A 22,722-nucleotide genomic window follows, 5' to 3' on the forward strand; every position below is an offset into this window, starting at 1 on the left:
CATGTTTCAGTTGTAATTTCTGGCCTGACAATTAAGTTTCTGTGAGTCTCCACTCCCTTCCTACAGATAGTTTCCCTATCTCATCTGTCTCCTGCCCAGGCTGCCCTATGACCTTGGAATTTATGTCACTGGTCATCCTAAACTTGAAAGCATGTGCTTTGAATGTTATCTTAGGCCCCTCTGTCTGAAACCTGTTTTCCAACTGCCTTTACTTATACTGTTTAAATGGGCATACATTATTAATTGAAATAAAGTGTTAATAAATTCATACCTAAACTGAATTTATCTTACAAGACAAGAAAGTGCCGCTCTGGCACCCTTGAGCATTTTCTTTAAAATGACATAATCTGCCACTGCCCCTTTTTTGACCATAAAAAAATAACTAGATGCACATTACTGTATAAACCCATCATGTGTGGTATCAAATGAAAGCTCTTCTCATACAGAAATCAAATATGTCAAGTGCTAACAATGATTTCAAGTCCCTCCAGAGAACAGAATATCTGTAAAGTCCGGTTAGGTCACACCACTGAAATGGTAGACTGAGCATCTTCGTTTTTAGACAATTCATGTTAACAAATTGTCTCAACCCTCAACAATTAATGAAATAGACAAAGTTATAAGGAAAAAAGTAGTACTTTCTCACAGATTCTGAAAGCAACTATATACAGAACATTTTGCCGGGCTGGCCTTGTACACATCACAAACATCAAATGTCTCCTCCAAAAAACATTCATTCAATCAGACATTTCTCCCTTGCTGTCATCAGTATCTTCCACTGAAAGTGTAGCCATCTTTGAATTTTTATTTGCACACTGTTCACCACCTTTGCAATGGCAGTAGGTGGTGCATGGTAGTGCATCTGACTGACAGCTGCAAGAGGCCCTGGAGCATGCTGGCACTGACTTGCATCCACAAGCAACAAGCTGTAGAACTGTTTTGGGTGCAATGTCAGTGTTGCCATGAAGAGACACAGGAATTCCATCCTCTATTTTCCAACCAAACAGGGATACATCATCAGTACACACCGGAGGTGTTTTTTTTTTTGTCAGCAGCTCTCCATAGAAGGACTTGCAGCCATGCACGCTTGATGTGTTCCGCTGCACATTCTCTTGTTGGAGGAAGACTCTTTATTTTAGGAGGATCTCTTTTCTTGGTAAATAGCATGTATCTCAAGTTACTGAGGCTTTCAACAGTCTTTCCATAGTAGGGGCAAGAAAGGAAATCCATTCCTGCCTTCATCCACTCATGCTCATCAGCTTCTACATTTGTAAAAATCTTCAAATCAAGATTCCTCTTGAGCATCAAATTGATTGCTGAGTGTGACGGACCGAGCCTCGGGTAACCGTCTATCCATGGGTATGGCCAAAAGCTCAGAGTCAGAGTAAAGTTTTTCAGTTTTTTTTGGTTTATTATTTTTCAAAGTTCAGGAATCCAAAAGTCATTTCACCAACTCATCAATTCCAGGCAATCAGGCATTCACAAATTTCCCAAAGAACATCATTTTGTTAAGCCTCTAAAGGGCTAGAGGACAGCCATCAACTGATGCACATACCTTACCAAGACTCCCCATCCCGACAGAACAAACCCACATATATACAACGGTGGTCAGCACCATATAAAAAGGGAGGGGTATACCCAATAATCAATCAGTGGTTCAGTTCACAATATAAACCCTAAAAGACCAATACAGTATTAACCATATGCTAAATATATCATTAGAATAATAGCTATCTAAAACTATCTAATCACTGGCATATAAACTACGACATTTTACTCAAGTGTGGTTGGCCAAACCATTTCTCGTCCCCATAGCCACAACAGGGAATCACCACTCTGAATCAGGTAGGAACCGTATATAATTGCCCACTGGTTCCGGTGGCGCTTCTTAGCCGTTGCACCGCCAGACCAATGACGACACGAACACCCCTAAAGGCCCCGTCACACCATGACGTTCTGGTCAACGTTCTCTGAACTTTCTAATCGTTCAATTTCGAGCGTTCTAGGGCGATGTGGACACATCTGGCGTGTTACTAACAAAAGAATAGCGTAGGACTGACACATGACTAGCGTGGGACTGACGCATGAGGAGTGTGTAACACCGACCAAGTGACGTGTCACTGGTCCGCGACAAACGTGTGCTGACCTGTCACTCCAGCGCGACAAACGATAAGTCAACATTAGAAGAGCGTGTTAAAGGTGTAATTAACGTGTGAATAATGACAGAAAAGCGTTTTGCGGCGTGTGGGTTTTATGGTCAAACGGGTATAAAACGCTGGAAAATCATAGTGGATTCAGTTGATCTGAACAGTGAACATCATGCCTCCAAGACCACGAAAAGGTGTGAGGGGGGCTTCTGCTACTAGCGCTGCTGAAAGTAAGAAGAATACAAAGCCTCTTTCACTAGCAATGTCTTCGGACGAAGATTTACTGTTATTATTACTGTGATTTACGAAATAACGGGCGTTATTCCTGGGGTTTTATGTTATTAAAATAAATGATTTAAATTTGACACTGAATTTGTGTTTCTCAATGTTTATTATTAGAAAACATCAACACATCCACACACATTGTGCATGTCACAAGAGTCTTCATATCATATCCATCTGCCATGGAACAGCACCAGCTATAACAGTGCTCAGCTATGTTCAAGTTCAGTACATCTACTTCATGCTGGCTCAAGCAAGCAAATACTCTCCACTCCGCTTTTCGCTAGATTATGCAATGACCTTGCATGACATGATAGCATTGGATATGTAGATGTATAGTGCACAGAATAACGTTTGCAATGATGTAAGTTGCGTTTGTTGATCACATATGGTTAATAACATATTAATTGTATGTAAGATCTTCCCTTGGTGAAAAAACTTTCGCCAATATCTTCCTACGAGAGATAGGTTAGGTGCTCAAATTTCCCTCGATCAAAGAGGACGTTAGTAGGCATGTCCAAACTAAAAATCACGTCTCAGGATTGCTGCGCACATAAGTTATTTCGGGTGCATCAACTGTAGGTACTCAGTCTACCCTACCCAACGACTGACTACGATAGCCAAACGCGTGCAAAGTTAATAAAACGTTCCACGAAAGTTCTCCAGCGTTTAAATTAAACGTTGATGAACGCTGATCTCCATGAGAACTTTTGTGCATGTTCAAAACTTTTTTTTTGGACCAGCGTTCTCCTCCGATCACCGACGATTACCGACGATTACAGCGTTCACCAGCTTTCACACAAAGCTCTTCTGGCGCAATACCAGCGACCATGGACGATAACCAACGTTTCCTCTAACATCATAGAACGTTAGCCAGAACGTCATGGTGTGACGGGGCCTAAACAGCTGGTAATGCATTCCACAAGTTTCTTGGTCAAACAATAAATGTTGGAACCCACAATTGGTGTCCTAACCTCCTTTCCGTTTGCCTCACCCCATGTATGTGTGTTTGTGCGAGAGAGTGAAAATGGGAGCACTCGTTGCGTATGTATATATCCGTGTGTGTGTTTGTGAGTGTGCGCGATTGTATGCAATTATTTTGACATCAGCCTCTTCATGATTGTATGCACTGTTGTCTCCAATTAACCACACATATGGATTGGTTTTGTCTGCATCTCACAAATACTGGAACAGTGCCGCTTTGTTTTTCTCATTTTTCATAATGACATCTCTGGATGGCAGTGTCATGTTGGAACTCTAGATAGATACTGTCTTGGTGTTGTGCCCTTAGCCCGTCTCTGACGTTCATGTGATTTGTGAGTGTTCATCATACCGATCAAATACAATGTAGGTGTCGTGGGCACTGTCAAATGACTTCAAGAAGTTATCGGCAAAGGTCTTCAGTGTTGTGTTTTTGGGCCACATGCAGGGTGTGGTAAATGTGGTACTGTTCAATGTTACTGATAACAGTTGATTGACATGTATGTTTAACCAATAGGATGAGGGAGTGAATGTGGGGTGCGGGGGTCAGATACGGAATGAGCAACTGATTAAACATGTCAACCGTAGTACACAGTCTGTCTCACGCACATTATTAAGCGAACTTGACATGGTGTCAGAAGTGCTGTGTAGCTAAAACAGGACATATAAAACTTGTACTACTGTAGGGACGTAGGTAAAAGTTCGGAAGAAGTGTTCGGTGAAGTTAGATGAGTGATAACGAGCAGGACCGGGAAGCAGCTAACCTTGGCATGGCGGCTAACACTCCCAGCGCTACGTTTAACATCCAACCGCCGGAGCCCTTTGATTTTTCAAAGCCGAACGACTGGACAAAATGGATTCGGAGGTTTGAGAGATTCCGTCAGGCAAGTAACCTGTCTGCAAGCTCCGAAGTCAACCAGGTGAATACCTTGATATACTACATGGGAGATGACGCAGATGCCGTCTTGAGAGGCTTAAAACTAAGTGCTACAGACCAGCATGTATACTCAAAAGTGAGAGACGGGTTTGAGTCTTTCTTCATTGTTAGAAAGAACATTGTATATGAGCGCGCTCGTTTTAACATGCGCAAGCAGGAGGCAAATGAAAACGTTGACGTTTTTGTAACTGCCCTACATGCATTAGCAGAGCACTGCAATTATGGGACATTGCACGATGAGCTAATCAGAGATAGGATTGTAGTGGGACTGGCTGATGCAAGGCTCTCCGAACGCATGCAAATGGATCAGGATTTAAACCTGGAAAAAGCCATTAACATGGCAAGACAATCAGAGGAGATAAAAAAGCAACAAAACACACTGAGGAGTGATGCCAGTAGTGTAGTGCAGATGGATGCCGCCACTGTGGACAGAGTGTTCGAAGGCAGAAAGCAAAGAGAGAAGCCTAAGTTCAACAAATACAGAAGTGATGGAGCAAAGTCACACTTCAGCAGCCAGAGTAGACATCCACATAACTCCCAGTGCTACAAATGTGGTGGCCCACCTCACCCTAGACATGAGTGCCCTGCCAACGATGCAAAGTGTCATTCATGTGGGAAAAAAGGTCACTTTCAGCGTGTCTGTCATGCAGGCGAACACGTGGACGGTATTGAGACGGAGGAGGAGGATGAAAGTTTCTTCCTGGGCTCTGTGACGTCCGACAAAGCTGCATGGACCGCTAACATAGGAATAAAGAACACCACAATCAAGTTCAAACTCGACACCGGAGCGGATGTCACTGCTGTGTCACAGACTGATATGAACAGAATATTTTCCGGTACACAGCAGCCTGTTCTTCAGAAAGCAGAGAGACCTTTGCTTGGTCCTGGACGGATTCCGCTGGATGTGTCGGGGTTCGTCAGACTGCAGCTGAGGAGTGGAGTCAAACAGACCATGCAGAAGGTTTATGTGGTCAAACATCTGAGCACGCCCTTGCTTGGATTTCCTGCCATTACAGCCCTTGGCCTGCTCAAACGTGTTGACAGCATAGATTTGGACACTCTCAAGTCGACGTACCCTAGACTGTGCAGTGGGCTAGGTGAGGTGAAACGGGCATATCACATAAAACTAAAACCAAATGCTGTGCCTTTCTCACTGAAAACCCCTAGGAGAATTCCTCTGCCGCTGGTGGGGAAAGTCAAGGAAGAGCTCCAGCGAATGGAAGAGCTGGGCGTCATCAGCCGTGTGGAGGAGCCAACAGACTGGTGTGCCGGTATGGTGGTCGTACCAAAGAAAAACAGTTCACGCCTGAGACTGTGTGTGGACTATACTGGCTTGAATGCGTATGTGCGCCGTGAAAAGTACATTCTGCCGTCTGTGGATCAGTCCCTCGGAATGCTTGCTGGAGCAAAAGTGTTCAGTAAATTGGATGCTAACATGGGGTTCTGGCAGATCCCCTTAGCTGAAGAGTCAGTCAGGTACACCACATTCATAACACCCTTCGGGCGGTTCCACTTTAACCGCCTTCCCTTCGGCATCAACTCAGCACCCGAACACTTTCAGTGCATGATGGCGGAAGTCATAGAGGGGTTGGAGGGTGTGGTCTGCCACATTGATGACTTACTAGTGTGGGGGCGGGACCAAGACGAGCATGACACACGACTCCATGCTGTGCTGCAAAGAGTGGAGAAAGCAGGCATCACCCTGAATGTGGAAAAGTGTGAACTCTCCAAGAGCGAGATGGCCTTTTTGGGCCACATCATCTCAGTCACGGGCATCCGGCCCGATCCGAAGAAGACGGAGGCTATCACGGAGATGAAGGAGCCAACAAATGTGAGTGAGATGAGGAGTTTTCTCGGCATGGTCAACCAGCTCGGAAAATTCATTCCTCAGCTGGCTGAAAAAGACAAAGCACTCCGTGACCTCCTCTCGAAAAAGAACTGCTGGGTGTGGGACACTGACCAGGTAATGGCGTTTAAGGTGCTGAAGGAGGCACTTGCTTCTCCTCCAGTGCTGGCCATGTATGACCCAAACAGAGACACTAAAGTATCAGCCGATGCATCATCATATGGCTTGGGAGGTGTTATTCTCCAGAAGGTGGACGGTGAATGGTGTCCTGTGGCTTATGCATCGCGGTCACTCTCTCCAACTGAACAACGCTATGCACAAGTTGAAAAGGAGGCTCTGGGCCTCACATGGGCCTGTGAACGGTTCCGGGATTTCCTCCTGGGAAAGCATTTCATCCTGGAGACCGACCATAAACCTCTTCTCAGCCTACTTGGAGCCCAAGCACTCGATCTTCTGCCGCCAAGAATTCAGCGCTTCAGAATGAGGCTCATGCGCTACTCATACACAATCATACATGTGCCAGGGAAGTCACTCTGGACAGCAGACACACTCTCACGCTCACCTGTGAAAGCGAGCATGTCCCCAGATGAAAACGAACTGATGGAGAGCACAAACATATATGTGGACTGTATCATTGGAAATTTGCCTGCCAGTCCCTCATACATAGACAATCTGAAAGAGCAGCTCAAAGCTGACAGTGTCTGCTCACGGGTCATGATGCTGTGCAGAGAAGGATGGCCAGCGCATGTAAAACAGGAATCAGTGCTGAAAAACTACTGGCTAGAGCGAGCTACACTCACAGTGGAAGACGGTTTGCTACTAAAAGACTCACGGCTGGTAATACCTGCAACACTGCGGAACGATGTGCTAGCCAAGCTGCATGAAGGACACCAAGGTGTTGTGAAATGTAAAGCACGTGCACGCCAGTCTGTATGGTGGCCGGGACTCAGTCAGCAGATAAACGACATGGTACTCAAATGCAGAACATGCATACAAGAGAGACACAATCACAATGAGCCGCTCATGCCCTCAGAGCACCCTGACCGACCATGGCAAAGGTTGGGGGCGGACCTCTTTGAACTGGGAGGTAAGACGTACTTACTTGTCGTAGACTACTTCTCGAGATATATTGAGATTGCACTCTTATCTCACACCAGGTCCACTGACATCATCACTCATCTAAAGTCGATCTTCGCTCGCCATGGCATCCCGGAGGTAATGATGTCAGATAACGGACCTCAGTTTTCTGGACAGGCCTTCGCCTTGTTTGCAGCTGCATATGGATTCAGACATGTCACCAGCAGCCCGAGGTTCCCGCAAAGTAACGGCGAAGCAGAACAAGCGGTCCAGACCGTGAAAAACCTTCTGAAGAAGGCAGATGACCCCTACCTTGCTCTACTCGCTTATAGAGACACTCCTCTTCAGAATGGATACAGCCCGGCTCAGCTTCTCATGGGCCGACGTTTACGCACCACAGTGCCAACTGTTCCCTCTCATCTGGACCCTACACTGCCTGACGGCAGCGCACTGGCTCAGAAAGAAAAGGAGAAGAGGATGTCAGTTGCTGCACACTACAACAGGCGTCACCGTGCAAAAATGCTCAGTGTCTTGTCACCAGGAGAACATGTATGGGTCACCGACACTAAGACGTCTGGAACTGTGATCCAGAACCACTCTACTCCAAGATCTTATCTGGTGGATTTACCTCAGGGGGTGGTGAGACGCAACCGCCTGCATCTGATACCTCTACAGACGCCTACACAAGAGAGGACACCACCACAGCAGCACATGTCAGAGCAGGCTCCCATGTCACCTGCCGTGACACCTCCAGTCTTATCTGCAGAGACTCCCAATCGCAGAACTAGGTCTGGGAGAGCCGTCATTGAGCCTGCTAGGCTTAACTTGTGAACTGAAATGAAGTGAAAGAAATCTCTGAAATATATGTTGAGTTATTGTTGTGTTATGGTTTCATGGATATGTGAAAGCTAGTTGAAGCTAATAAGTGTAGTTAAATCAGGGAACAGCAGTTGTTTAATTAATGCACTTGTTTCATACAAGTTCCAATGTTCACTTAAGTGCCTAACATTGTTTTCTTTACAGGGTTCGAATGGTCTAATGGAAACAACAGTTTACTCTTTGTTATCTTAAAAGGGAAGATGTGGTATTGTTCAATGTTACTGATAACAGTTGATTGACATGTATGTTTAACCAATAGGATGAGGGAGTGAATGTGGGGTGCGGGGGTCAGATACGGAATGAGCAACTGATTAAACATGTCAACCGTAGTACACAGTCTGTCTCACGCGCATTATTAAGCGAACTTGACAGTAAATGGCCTCGTTACCATCTACAATTTCAAGATCTACTGGATGTAGTGGAGTTGTAGAGGTAGGTACTGCCAGCTTTTCTACAAGTACAGCTTTGCTTCCTTTTCTCATATTCATCAAACAATGCAGAGGGTACTGGAGTGAGCTCATATTCAAAAATCTTAGATAAATGGATATCGCTGCTTTGAGATATGACAAGCAAGCGTTTCTCCATATCATAGACACTGGCATCCCCAACTTTGACCCTTTTCTTCAGTGTTTCCATTGTAACCAACTCCTCCTTATTTGGAGCATGAAAGCCATCGGGTAAGGAATCACTGAATTTGAATGCCATTGAATGTCCAATGGCAAGGGCATCGTCCACATTTACTTCTTCAGGAGCAGTTCTTCCATTGATAATGTTACATAGCCGCACTTCTGAGTAGTTTGTCACAGGATTCATATACAGCTTCAATTCTTTTCTGATCTTATTCCTATCTTCAGTATCTAGTCATCGTTTCTGATTCCTCTTTGTGGGTACTTGTCCTGGCATAATCCTCTATTGGCTCCTCATACACGCTATCCATAAGTAAAGAAAGAGTGTTGCAGAGGTGATGGGAGAATATCCAATATCCACGATCAGATGAGAGAGACTTGCCAACTAAGACTCCTTTGGATTTCCCATAGCGGATATAAGTTTGCTCACCAAACTGATCAAGAAAGACAGAATTCCAAATCCCAGCGTGATGGCGTATGTATGTATGCAGCGTGATGTATGTATTAGGCTACATGGTAGTTCCATCATTTATTTAATTTAATACCAAACATGACATGATTTAGAGGTGTAAGCTATTATGCGGCAAAAAGGAACGTAATCCGACCTACTTTGCAAAAGGTTTTTTGTTCTCTGGAGGGACCTAAACTATTTGTTTCACCTTTTTTATTGTCAAAACCGATTTCTATATGAGAAGAGCTTTAATTTGATACCATATATGATGGGTTAATATGTTAATGTCTAGACAATTTTCTATGATCAAAAAAGGGGTGTGGCAGATTATGTCATTTTAAAGAAAATGCTAAACTATCAATTTATGGAAAAAAAATTGCATTCGTACCTAATGTCACACTTATGCCCACATTCCAAGTTCTACCTGACTATATAGCACTACTTTGACATGACACAAAAAGTACCACATGTTGTTTTGAATACATTTAGTCATTTAGCAGACGCTTTTATTCAAAGCAACTTATAAAGGAGAGAACAATCAAGCTACGAATATGAAAATAAATACCCACTGCCTAAGGTTAAAATGTCCTGCTGATAACATCTCCATGTGAGAGTCACATTAGAATGGAAACTGCACCTTCTGCACTTTGATCAACCCATTCACACTAGCCCTCTTCTGCATGCTAATAAACCCATTCACACTAGCCCTCTTCTGCATGCTAATGCCCCCATTCACACTAGCCCTCTTCTGCATGCTAATGAACCCATTCACACTAGCCCTCTTCTGCATGCTAATGAACCCATTCACACTAGCCCTCTACTGCATGCTAATAAACCCATTCACACTTGCCCTCTTCAGCATGCTAATAAACTAGTGCTGTCAAACGATTAAAATATTTAATCGCGATTAATCGCATTTATGTCATAGTTATGTCCCTTCGTTTATTTATTTTTTCCATCATTTTGTTTTTATTTTAATGCCCTTATCAACATGGAAAAGTCGATTGGCTTGCTTTATGCAAATGTTTTATTTTATTGAAAACCAACATTGCCAAACAGGGCGGTACAAAATAAAATTATAAAGTGCACATTTCAGGTAAACAAGGACCCTATAGTGCAGTTAAACCATGGCTTAATATTTTCTTTTTTTCAAGTTTGCTGGGAACATAGCAGTCAGGCCTCTTATTTCAGAAACAATGAAACGTAACAGTTAGGTTACCAATAAAAGGTAAGCCTACTACTTCTTTGCTTTCAGCCAGCTGCCTGTTGACATTTTCAGACAACAGTGAAGCTGGCTTCTTTTGCACAACACAACTTTTAAAAGTAAACTTTCCATTCAGAAGATTTTTATCATCCATTTCGCCGTATCGCGCTCACCATTCACTCAAACCGTAACGTTAGCCTACTACACAGTTTGCGAGGCCAAAAAGAACGTTAATCTAAACAAATAAATAAATAAATAAAATTACAAAAAAAAAATCGCGTTAATCGCGCGATAAAAAAATTAACGCCGTTAAAATGGGTTTGCGTTAACGCCGTTAATAACGCGTTAAACTGACAGCACTATAATAAACCCTTTCAAACCTGTAAAGGAGGGTGATCTGCTTGAAACCCAAAGTATGCACAGAGTCTAGGTTGCCTGAACCCGGATTCATTTTTCACACGGATCCGCTTTTTAATCGCGTGCACACGGAGCCGGGTAAACAGAAATTTGCGTGCACATGAACCCAGCGAATCGGATTGAATCCGCTGTAGTACATCCCCCACGCCTGTTGGTGGCGCTTTAAGGGTGCTACAGACAACTTAAGAAAACGAGGAAGAAGACAGGAGCATGCTGTCGGGGGAGAATCCGTATTTCCGCTGGGATCCCTATGAAACCGGAAGTGAGTACGTAATCCCGGTCTCTGGTTGGTTAAAACTTGTCATCCCCGACAAGTGATCACACCCGTTGTGTAAAATATGCGAATGTCAGCCCATTTGATTATATAAGACTATAAGAAAAGCCTGTGGCAACAGCGAGTAACAAACTAGTCAGTTGGCGAGCAACTGGATAACTAACAAGCTAGCTAGACCTAGAGTTTAGGGGTGATGTGCAAAAGCAAGATGCAGACTATCAAATTAATTTTTACAGATGCAAATAATTATAAAGACTACTTATCAGTGCTTTTTAGTACACCACATACCGCAGCAAATTACAAATTAAATGCACGCGTTTATCTGTTAGGGATTTTTCCACCCTTTATCAGGACTGTATTAACCTCAGAATTAAGACTCACACAACCAAGAATATAATAAATAACAAACTTTTACTCTGGCAAAGAGGAGTGCATTGGTTCCAGACCGCTGTTCCCACATACACTCCTACAAAGAGGAGTGCAGTGGTTGCAGAACGCTGTTCAACCCATCACTGACTTCTCTGGTAAAATGTAACAGACTTTATGGAAAGACAATGTTCACAGTTCATGCAGGAAAACACTCCCATCTTGTACCATCTTGTCCTTGGTTCCCAGAGATAAGAATGTTTACCTACCCCCAAAAACCCTGACTCTGGGTCTTACAACAATAAATCAGTCTTAACCTAAACATCTCATGACACCTCTGAATTCCAATCTCCTTTTCTCACAGTTTCATACTTCCTCTCACAGAACAATGGAAAGAGCTGAGACTTCTATTTAACTCTACTAATATCAAACTAACACACATGATAATAATTAAAAAGAAACATTTCTTTCACATTATCACGAGCAGGCTAGACTACTGTAACTCGCTTTTGTCTGGTCTACCAAAAAAAGCCATTAGTCAACTACAAACAATACAGAATGCAGCAGCGCGAGTCCTCACTAAAACAAGACGGACAGTGCACATCACACCAGTATCACTGCACTGGCTACCTGTTAGCTTTATAATAGATTTCAAGGTTCTCTTGCTAATCTATAAATCACTCCATAGTCATGCACCTGAATATATAACAGACATGCTCTCAAGGTACACACCCAGTAGATCCCTGAGGTCCTCCGGCACTGAACTCCTAACAGTTCCAAAAGCCAGGACAAAGAGACATGGGGAAGCAGCTTTTAGTTTCTATGCCCCCAGCCTTTGGAACACTCTGCCAGAATACCTAAGAATGCCTGAAACGGTTGAAACCTTTAAACATGCACTTAAGACATACCTCTTTGATCTCGCTTATCACTCACTGTAAAATATATTCATTTGACATTCATGAAACATTTATTTATTTACTTATCTCTGTCTCTTATCAAGTGTTTGTTCTATTAGGTGTCAATCGCCACAGGTTGTCCGGTAAGAACAGAGGGATGCCAAACTCCCAATAACAGGTTTATTTATATGCACACACACACACATTCATGACATAGACTGACAAATTAGATTGACAAATATGCAAATAACATTTTATATTAATGTGACAACACAGGCTATTTATTTGAATGGGACACAGGCAGGGAAATAAAACTAAAAGTTTAAATCATCAAAAAGTGGAAAAAAAATCACACAACAGGCTAGCTACTTACAAGTTGCAGTTGGGATTAAACAATACAATATTAAACGCTGAGCAAAGCATGCTCGATATTGTGCAGGTTTGAGAAACTGAGTGAAATGTGCAGAGCACACTAACAACTTTGAACTAGATTAGCATTTCCTGAAGGAAATACCAGTGCATGCAAAGCAAACGTTAAAAACTCAAAATAAATCAGGACATTTAGCACAATTCAAGACATGGATAGAGAGAGACTAAGGAGAAGAAGGGCAACAATTAAGAGGAGAGGTGTGTAAAGACTGATAGACTGAAAGAGAGAGATGTAAGGAGGAAGAAAGACAGAGACATTGTAGAGTGTTAGACTGGGAAGGTGATGAGAACATTAAGATAGAGTTAATGAAAGAAAGATAGGTGGTCATTATGGTAGTGATTGCTAGGGTATTTAGGGTGTTGCTAGGGTAGTCATGGTGGTTGCTAGGTTGGCATTTTGGTAGTGGTTGCTAGAATCTTGCCAGGGTAGTCTTTCTCTGCCTGTCTCTCTCTCTAAATGGGTTTATGTGATACATGAAGATGAGGCCCCTGTGCTTTCGGCTGTGTGCTAGCAATCTGATGGCCACTAGGTGGAGCTGAAAGAGAGGTACATTTGGTGAAAGCAGGGCGGTTTATGAAATAGTTGTATGTATTTTACATTATGAAAGACATTTGCCAGCTTTTGAGGTACATTGTTATGAGCAACTACATTTGGTATCATCTTCAAATTAATGCTGAAGGTTTGTGGTCATGAGTATGTGAATGAGTTGGGTTTCAGTTGTGTATATATATATATATAGTAATTCTGGATAATGTCCCTGACGGCCCCTCATACTCACTCTCTCTCTTTCTATGTCTCTCTCACCCTCTATCTATCTCTCTCTCTCACACTCACTCTCTCTATCTCTCTCTTTCTCACTTTATCTCTGTACAAAATGCAGCTGCTACAGTTCTTATGAAAACCAAAATAATTGACCACATTACTCCAACACTTAAGTCCTTACAATGTCTTCCAGTAAGCTAGAGCATTTACTTTAAAGCTCTGCTGCCTATTTACGTAAAAGGGGCAGGACCAAATGACCTCTCATGTATGTTTCAGCAGTACACACCTGCTAGTTCTCTCAGACAGGAGAGAAATCTGTTGTTAGTACCTATTGTTAGAACAAAACATGGTGAAGCTGCTTTTAGCTACTATGCTGCTCAGCTCTGGAACCAACTTTCTGATGACATCAAAAGAACTCCAACTGTAGCCATTTTCAAATCTACACTTTAGACCCAACTGTTCTCAGATGCTTTTTGTTAACTGGCACTCTACCTGACATTAATTTACTTAAAAAAATAAACTTTCCTTGCCTTTGCAACATCCATGAAGTTCTAGAAGAATGTGTGTAGTTTTCCCATTTGTGTTTAGAGAATAGATAGAATGAGACTGGAAATACACCCCAGAAGTTTCACAAAAGTGTAAAAGTTTGAGAAACACGTGTGAGCTTGTAGCTGCAACGTGACTTCACTCCATGTTGTTGGTGTTTGTGCGCTTGATGAAACTTGACAAAACTTTGGTGTCAGGTGTGTTTGAATTCCCTTCCTTACAGCATTGTCTTCTACATTCCGCTGTGGGGAGTAGTTCACCTTGTCTGAAAAACATTCCATGACCTTATCAGCAGCATATTTGTGATTGAAGATATGTAGACACATATTCATTTTTGTCACAAACAACAACTTCACAGCAGTAACTGGATTCTCTTGTTCTTCCAGTCAGGCAGTTTTACAGGCTGTGTTACACAAAACATCTTATCTTACAGTTTTTCTCATTTGCTTACATACATTTTTTGAAATCATACCTCATTTTCTCAAAACTCTAAACACAACACTCTACATATCTCCTAATTTTTCCAAAAGTGCTGTAGCCTATACATCACAGCAAACACAACTGGATGTGTAAATGATTTGCACAGAACAAACAATAGAAAATAGGCCAGTACAGTCAACAAAAAATACAAATAAATGTAAAATAAAACATGTGATTGGCTAATCACCTCTCACTTCAATGTTGCCATCCATTGTTCTCCAAACCAGGAGATTGCAAATTGCACAACAGCCTTGGAAATGGAAGTTTTGCCATTTGAATGACAGTGTGTTCTGTCTGAACACAAGGAGATTTGGCATTGATGAAGTGTGCAAAATAGAGAGGATTGTGTGTAGTGTTTTGAAGAAAGTGTGGTTTAGAATTGAAATCTGGGTCTAAAGCAGGAAATGTGTTTATAGTTTAGCAGAATTGGTTTAGGGACTGGGCACATGAATTACAGATTGTGGTCATTGTGTCATAAGTTCAAATTTTTGTGTGTAAACAATTGAGAAAAACTGTAATATAGGCCAGTGAATATACGTAGTGTAGTTTCACAAACCCATATCGCAGCAGCAGAACTTATCTTGTTTTTGCCTAAACTCTAAAATGGCTTTGTTGCCATTCCAACCAACAACAGTGTTAATGACGTGATGCAGCATGTAGACGGTAGAGACGTTTACTTGAGCAGCTGATGGAGAGGCCTTAAATATACTATACATATATACTAGAGTAGCTGATGGAGGGCCCTCATATATACTAGCATTTATGAGTAGAAATGGAGTATAGTATTCATAATTATGTTTTCATAATGTTATATTTAAATTATTGTAAAATGGCTTTGCTGTCATAACAGCCATATGTGGCCTAAATGGCCAATCATTGATATGTTGATGGAAGTTCTTCAGTAAGGTATAATGAGCTCTTTCAGCAAATTATCGGGGGATGTCATACTCTTTTATATATGCAAATTCTGTAGATAAGATAAGAAGATAAGTGCATTTCTAGGAGGAAACACTGTCCAGTGACTTCCTGTTTTCACCATGGGTTACTTGTTTTTGAAGACATCATCCACAGGTTTTAAATATGTCCCACAAGCACAGGGGGGTTGGACTGTGAGTCACTTCTTGCTGTGCTCACACGCCGGTGGTTTGAAACCTTTCACTCAAAGAGCTGAACCCCCTACCAAATCATTCTCAGCCTTACCCTCAGTTTTCAATTTCACATGTTTACTAGTGCTGTCAGATTAACGCGTTATTAACGGCGTTAACGCAAACCCATTTTAACGCCGTTAATTTTTTTATCGCGAGATTAACGCGAATTTTCTTTTTTTTTTTTTCCTTTTTTTTTTTAGATTAACGTTCTTTTTGGCCTCGCAAACTGTGTGGTAGGCTAACGTTACAGTTTGAGTGAATGGTGAGCGCGATACGGCGAAATGGATGATAAAAAGCTTCTAAATGGAAAGTTTACTTTTAAAAGTTGTGTTGTGCAAAAGAAACGAGCTTCACTGTTGTCTGAAAATGTCAACAGGCAGCTGGCTGAAAGCAAAGAAGTAGTAGGCTTACCTTTTATTGGTAACATAACTATTACGGTTCATTGTTTCTGAAATAAGAGGCCTGACTGCTATGTTCACAGCAAACTTGAAAAAAAGAAAATATTAAGCCATGGTTTAACTGCACTATAGGCTGAGTCCTTGTTCACCTGAAATGTGCACTTTATAATTTTATTTTGTACCGCCCTGTTTGGCAATGTTGGTTTTCAATAAAATAAAACATTTGCATAAAGCAAGCCAATCGACTTTTCCATGTTGATAAGGGCATTAAAATAAAAACAAAATGATGGAAAAAATAAATAAACGAAGGGACATTTAGAATAGATAAAAATTTGCAATTAATCGCGATTCATTTTGAGTTAACTATGACATAAATGCGATTAATCGCGATTAAATATTTTAATCGTTTGACAGCACTAATGTTTACACAACACTTTTTGAAACACATGGTCCACTTTTGAACCAAAAGCAGAGAGGCCGAAGTAAGGATTTTTAAAATATCAAGACAAAAGTGTGTGCATGTGTGCACTCCTGTTACCTTTCCAAACATTAGTTTAGTTTGTTTCAGTCTGTCATTCATCTTCTCTTTGTGAATACAGACACTAATGGGTATATCAGGCAGAAACATGGAGTCAGCATGCACCGCCTTAAGATGAATGAGGCTTAAGTCTGAGTCTGAGTCTGTGTCAGGATGTGAGTGGGGAGGGGCCAGTTTGAAGAAGGCCTTTTGTCTGCTTCATCTCTTTTCTCAAGGTATGAATGTTCTGTTCTTCTGTTTATGTCCTGGTCATACTGTGACCATGTGCACTGTTTTAATGATTCTGAATATGTAAATGATTGGAAATTGTAATGCTGACCAAATAAAGGGACTAGGCAATGTGGTCCATATAAACTGTGTGAATGTTTAACAATGTTTGTCAGTGTTGATGTAAACTTAGCTTATTAATATGTGATGTCACACAAGGAAAAGACTGAGTTTATTCCTGGTGTGGCTCTCTTTATGTGAGTCAACCCATGGAAGTCATTTGTGTCAAGGAAGCTGGACCAATGAGAGTTTACTTTAGTAACAGTGACATGTACTTTACACAAAAGAGTTTTCTGTAATGCACTTTTTCATCAAACTGAAATATATTTAGTCAACTGAGGGTTGTTACAGTAACAGGCATTTTAGACAGTGACATGCTACATGATGAAGCTGGACCAATGAGAGTTTATTTTAGTCACAGTGACATGCTACATGATGAAGCTGGACCAATGAGAGTTTATTTTAGTCACAGTGACATGCTACATGATGAAGCTGGATCAATGAGAGTTTACTTTAGTCACAGTGACATGCTACATGATGAAGCTGGATATGCTATTGACAGTGAGAAGTACCGCTGAGAGAAAAAGTACAGTCAGTATGTTTTTAAAAGAATGTTTTAATATACATGGAAGAAAATGCATTACATAGACAAAAAAAGATTAAAGTAATTCTAAATACAGAATTAAGTATTGGTTACATATGAAACACTCGTGTCAAACAAGCAAACTACATTCACTTTAAGATATTTCACTATCATCATTATCTCACTGGAACATTTGGATACCAAAACACCAGCTGATTCACCAACAACAACTTCTTAAACAACTTCATTAAACACACACTCATACAATAAAATAATCTACAGAACATTTTTAATTCAGCTAGGAAATGTTTTATTGGATATTGCAGAACAATACAACACACTTGTAAATGTTGTTTCAGTAAGTGGATTACCATAGTCTTACATCAATATCACAATACCTTTTAATAACCACCTAAGATGCCCAACAATGTAACAGAATCACTTGATGTATGATCAAATTATCTTCATCCTTGATTAAGAACCTTTAAAAAGGTTTTCACCCTGTTAAACAGGAGCGGTATGAATGTAAGATACGGTTCTAACTCAGAGTTCCAGGAGACGTTTCTTTCTGTCAGGACCCTCTGTGTCTCTTCGTACATCTCCTCAGTGAAGTGACCTCCCCCATTCGCTTTCACCATGTTATCTATTCTCTTCACCAGCTCAACAACCTGAGTGCGGTCAGTGCTGTGGTTGTTAAATACATGGTATCGTCCACCACAGCTCCCCATCACTTCCTTTAGTTTGGCGTGACTATGGACCACATAGTCACTGATAGTCTGACTCTCAAGTTCATCACCACGAGTGAACAGCACCATCATGTAGTCTGCAGCCTTTTCCCCAAAGATCTCCTGTAAGGCCCTGACTGCATTCTGCTCCTCCTTAGTGAAGCGGCCCACCTGAATCACCAGCAGGAATACGTGGGGCCCTGGACATGAATATTTAATGCACTTCACTATCTCATCTTTAACATCATCTGGATTTCTTTCAGTGTCTAAAATACCAGGTGTATCAATCACCTCAATCTCTCTGGGAATATCTATACTCCTTCTAGTACAAGTTTGTGTGACAGAATTAGCAGAAGGCTGTGAGGTAAACACTTTTCTCCCCAGAATGGTGTTCCCCACAGCACTCTTCCCCACTCCAGTCTTTCCAATCAGCACAATCCTCAGGGGTTCACCTATAAACAACAACCATCATATCAGCATACACACTGTATTGGATTTACCTCAGTAATATATACAGCTCCGGAAAAAATTAAGAGACCACTTCAAAATTATCAGTTTCTCTGGTTTTACCATTTATTGGTATGTGTTTGAGTAAAATTTACATTTTTGTTTTATTCTATAAACTACTGACAACATTTCTACCAAATTTCAAACAATAATATTGTCATTTAGAGCTTTTGTTTGCAGAAAAATGACAACTGGTCAAAATAACAAAAAAGATGCAGTGTTTCCAGATCTCGTATAATGCAAAGAAAACAAGCTCTTATTCATTTTTAAACAACACAATACTAATGTTTTAACTTAGGAAGAGATCAGAAATCAATATTTGGTGGAACAACTTTGATTTAAGAATCACAGCTTTCATGTGTCTTGGCATGCTCTCCAACAGTCTTTAACATTGCCGTTGGGTGACTTTATGCCACTCCTGGCACAAAAATTCAAGCAGCTCGGCTTTGTTTGATGTCTTTTGACCATGCACCTTCCTCTTGATCACATTCCAGAGGTTTTTAATTGGATTCAGGTCTGGGAATTGGGCTGGCCATGACAGGGTCCTGATGTGGTGGTGTTGTACCTGGCTTTGTACCTGGCTTGATTCACAAAGACAAATCTGCCCGATTCAAGCCTTGCTGAAGCACCCCCAGATCATCACCGATCCTCGACCAAATTTAACAGTAGGTGCAAGACACTGTGGCTTGTAGGCCTCTCCAGGTCTCCGTCTAACCATTAGACGACCATGTGTTGGGCAAAGCTGAACATTTACTCATCAGAGAAGATGACCTTAGAAGATGACCTCCAGTCCTCTTTGGTTCAATCCTTATGGTCTTTTGCAAACCTTAGCCAGGCCAAGTACAACGTTGTCCTGGAAAAAAACTTGCTTCCTTTTGCTCTGACAATGTTCCCCAACTCTGAGGAGTGGTTTTTCCAGCAGGACAATGCTCCATGTCACAAAGCCAGGTCAGTGAAGGTGTGGATGAAGGACCACCACATCAGGACCCTGTCATGGCCAGCCCAATTCCCAGACCTGAATCCAATTAAAAACCTCTGGAATGAGATTGAGAGGAAGATGGATGGTCAAGAGCCATCAAACAAAGCCGAGCTGCTTGAATTTTTTTGCCAGGAGTGGCATAAAGTCACCCAACAGCAATGTGAAAGACTGGTGGAGAGCATGCCAAGACACATGAAAGCTGTGATTGTAAATCAAGGTTATTCCACCAAATATTGATTTCTGAACTCTTCCTAAGTTAAAACATTAGTATTGTGTTGTTTAAAAATGAATATGAACTTGTTTTCTTTGCATTATTTGAGATCTGAAAACACTGCATCTTTTTTGTTATTTTGACTAGTTGTCATTTTTCTGCAAATAAATGCTCTAAATGACAATATTTGTATTTGAAATTTGGTAGAAATGTTGTCAGTAGTTTATAGAATAAAACTATTTTAATTTTACTAAAACACATACCAATAAATAGTAAAACCAGAGAAACTGATAATTTTGAAGTGGTCTCTTAATTTTTTTCAGAGCTGTATATATATACATATATATAATAAAATGAATAAAACATTTTTAATTCAGCTATGAACATTTTAATTGGATATTGCAGACCAATGAAAATGTCAGATTTCTGTGAATATTGTTTCCGTAAGTGGATTATCATAGTCTTAAATCAGTATCACAATACCTTTCAATAATTACCTGAGATGCTGAAACATATGTCTAACTTACGTGAGCTCCGCTTTCTTTCTTTGTACATCTCCTCAGTGAAGTATCCTCCCCCATTTGCTTTCACCATCTCATCTATTTTCTCCACCAGCTCAACAACCTGAGTGCGGTCAGTGCTGCGGTTGTTAAATGCATGGTATCGTCCACCACAGCTCTGGATCACTTCCTTTAGTTTGGGATGACCTCGGCACACATAGTCATTGATACTCTGACCCTGAAGGTCATCACCACGAGTGAACAGCACCATCATGTAGTCTGCAGCCTTTTCCCCAAAGATCTTCTGTAAGGCCCTGACTGCATTCTGCTCCTCCTTAGTGAAGCGGCCCACCTGAATCACCAGCAGGAATACGTGGGGCCCTGGACATGAGTATTTAATGCACTTCACTATTTCATCTTTAACATCATCTGGATCTCTTTCAGTGTCTAAAATACCAGGAGTATCAATCACCTCAATCTGTCTGGGACTAAATATACTCTTTCTGGCACAAGTTTGTGTGACAGAATAAGAAACAGGCTGTGAGGTAAACTCTTGTCTCCCCAGAATGGTGTTCCCCGACGCACTCTTCCCCACTCCAGTCTTTCCAATCAGCAGAATCCTCAGGGGTTCACCTATAAACAACATACATCATATCAACATACACTGTATCTGATTTACCTGTAGTAATATATATATATATATACAGTATATTGTGTATGTGTGTGTGTGTGTAATATATACATACATATATACAACATACATCATATCAAGGTACACACTGTATCGGATTTACCTGTTGTAATATATATATATATATATATATATATATATATATATATATATACATATATATTGTGTATGTGTGTGTGTGTGTAATATATACATATATACAATATACATCATATCAAGGTACACACTGTATCACATTTACCTGAGGTATATATGGACTGCTATAGATTTGCTTATAGGTTGCTAAAGTGCTGCAGTAGCTGTTGCAGTGTTATTTAGATTTGATGTTAGATTTGCTCCAATGGCACATTTAGTAGATAAAGTTGAATTTGAAGAGAAGGGGAGAAGTTATTGTTAGCTTTGAGCTAAGCCACGGAACAACAAATAAGGTTTACCTTAGATTTTGTTTTATGGTTGTAACTTTATGACAAATTCTCAGATGTACAACACACATTTTGTGGAACCAAATATTAAAAATATCAAAAACAACACTCAACTTACTCACACAGAGAAATGTTGAAAACAGTCTGATTGTCTAAAATGTATTTGATTTACAAATGTGTAGCATTATGCGATAAAACATCCTCAATCTCTAAATTAACCAGAATCATCAGTGAGTAGTAAACAGATACCTTTAGGGATAGACGGGGTAGATGACGAACCTCCCATATTCTCTGAGTGTCAGATGAACCTCCACGCACAAATGAAACAGGTCTTTGTGTGCTGATCCTATTTTATAGAATCCTCATAATGGTTGTATTTGCATAATGGTCCGCCTACTTCCTCAGCAGTGCAGACTCTGTTCTGCACGGTAGAACTCCAGTACTTCAGCAGGGCAGTCTGGAGATTCTTTTAGAACACAGAAATGCTCTTGTTCTAGAACAGCATCATGTCAAACAGTACGTTTGACCTCCTAATTATGGTGTTATTACTTATCATCTTCCATGATTACTAATCTTAAATGAATCAATTCATTTTGAGAGTTTTTGTCTTTTTTGTGCTAACTAACAGCCTAAATCATTTCCTTGCAAACACCACCAATAGTGAATTTGGCACTTACAAAAGCTAGTTAGCTTGCTAACTGACTTGCTAATCAGATTCGTTTTTCACATATCTTCAATGTCAAACATTCAAGCAATACAGTCAACAACAGATCATGGTTTTCAAGCAATACACATGGAACACAAGACCTCCTTCTGGAAAAGAGTTTGTTTGTCCAACGGCCCTTTAAATAACCTGTTAGCAAACTCTTCTCCAACATTCTGTCATTATATTCATTTGCATTCCTCTTTTAGAATGCTTAAAGGTACAGTGTGTTTGTAGTGGCATCTAGTGGTACAGTTGCTGAATTGCAACCATCTGAATTGTAACCAGCTGAATACGAATATTTGAATACATTTTATTTGTTTTTAACTTAACTCAGAAACAGAACTCAGCATGATACAATGGAAAGTTTTAGTCGATGGTTGTGAACTGCTGTCGAAGGCAACCTGATGTCATTTCTTTTTCAGCAAGACATCGTCAGAAAATCCTAG

The 22,722-nt window shown here is 40.9% G+C and overlaps 2 protein-coding genes across 2 annotated transcripts; both read right to left on the bottom strand.

Annotated features, from left to right (window-relative positions):
• Positions 1-17,997: 17,997 nt before the first annotated feature.
• On the bottom strand, positions 17,998-18,716 carry LOC122131547 (GTPase IMAP family member 7-like; the record flags this gene model as incomplete). Its single annotated transcript, XM_042706229.1, has 1 exon — positions 17,998-18,716. A coding segment is annotated over one exon (717 nt), but the record flags the coding sequence as incomplete, so codon positions are not given.
• Positions 18,717-20,443: 1,727 nt separating this feature from the next.
• Positions 20,444-21,104, bottom strand: LOC122131548 (GTPase IMAP family member 9-like). Its single transcript, XM_042706230.1, has one exon. The coding sequence runs from the start codon at positions 21,101-21,103 to the stop codon at positions 20,444-20,446; it is 660 nt and encodes a 219-aa protein (XP_042562164.1). The 5' UTR covers position 21,104.
• Positions 21,105-22,722: the final 1,618 nt, after the last annotated feature.

The sequence above is a fragment of the Clupea harengus genome, unplaced genomic scaffold (assembly GCF_900700415.2).
Source record: "Clupea harengus unplaced genomic scaffold, Ch_v2.0.2, whole genome shotgun sequence".
NCBI classification, from domain to species: domain Eukaryota; kingdom Metazoa; phylum Chordata; class Actinopteri; order Clupeiformes; family Clupeidae; genus Clupea; species Clupea harengus.

What these genes read in the sequence shown, in the direction of transcription:
- LOC122131548 (XM_042706230.1), bottom strand. Translation starts at nt 21,103, where the DNA reads ATGTTGTTTATAGGTGAACCCCTGAGGATTCTGCTGATTGGAAAGACT.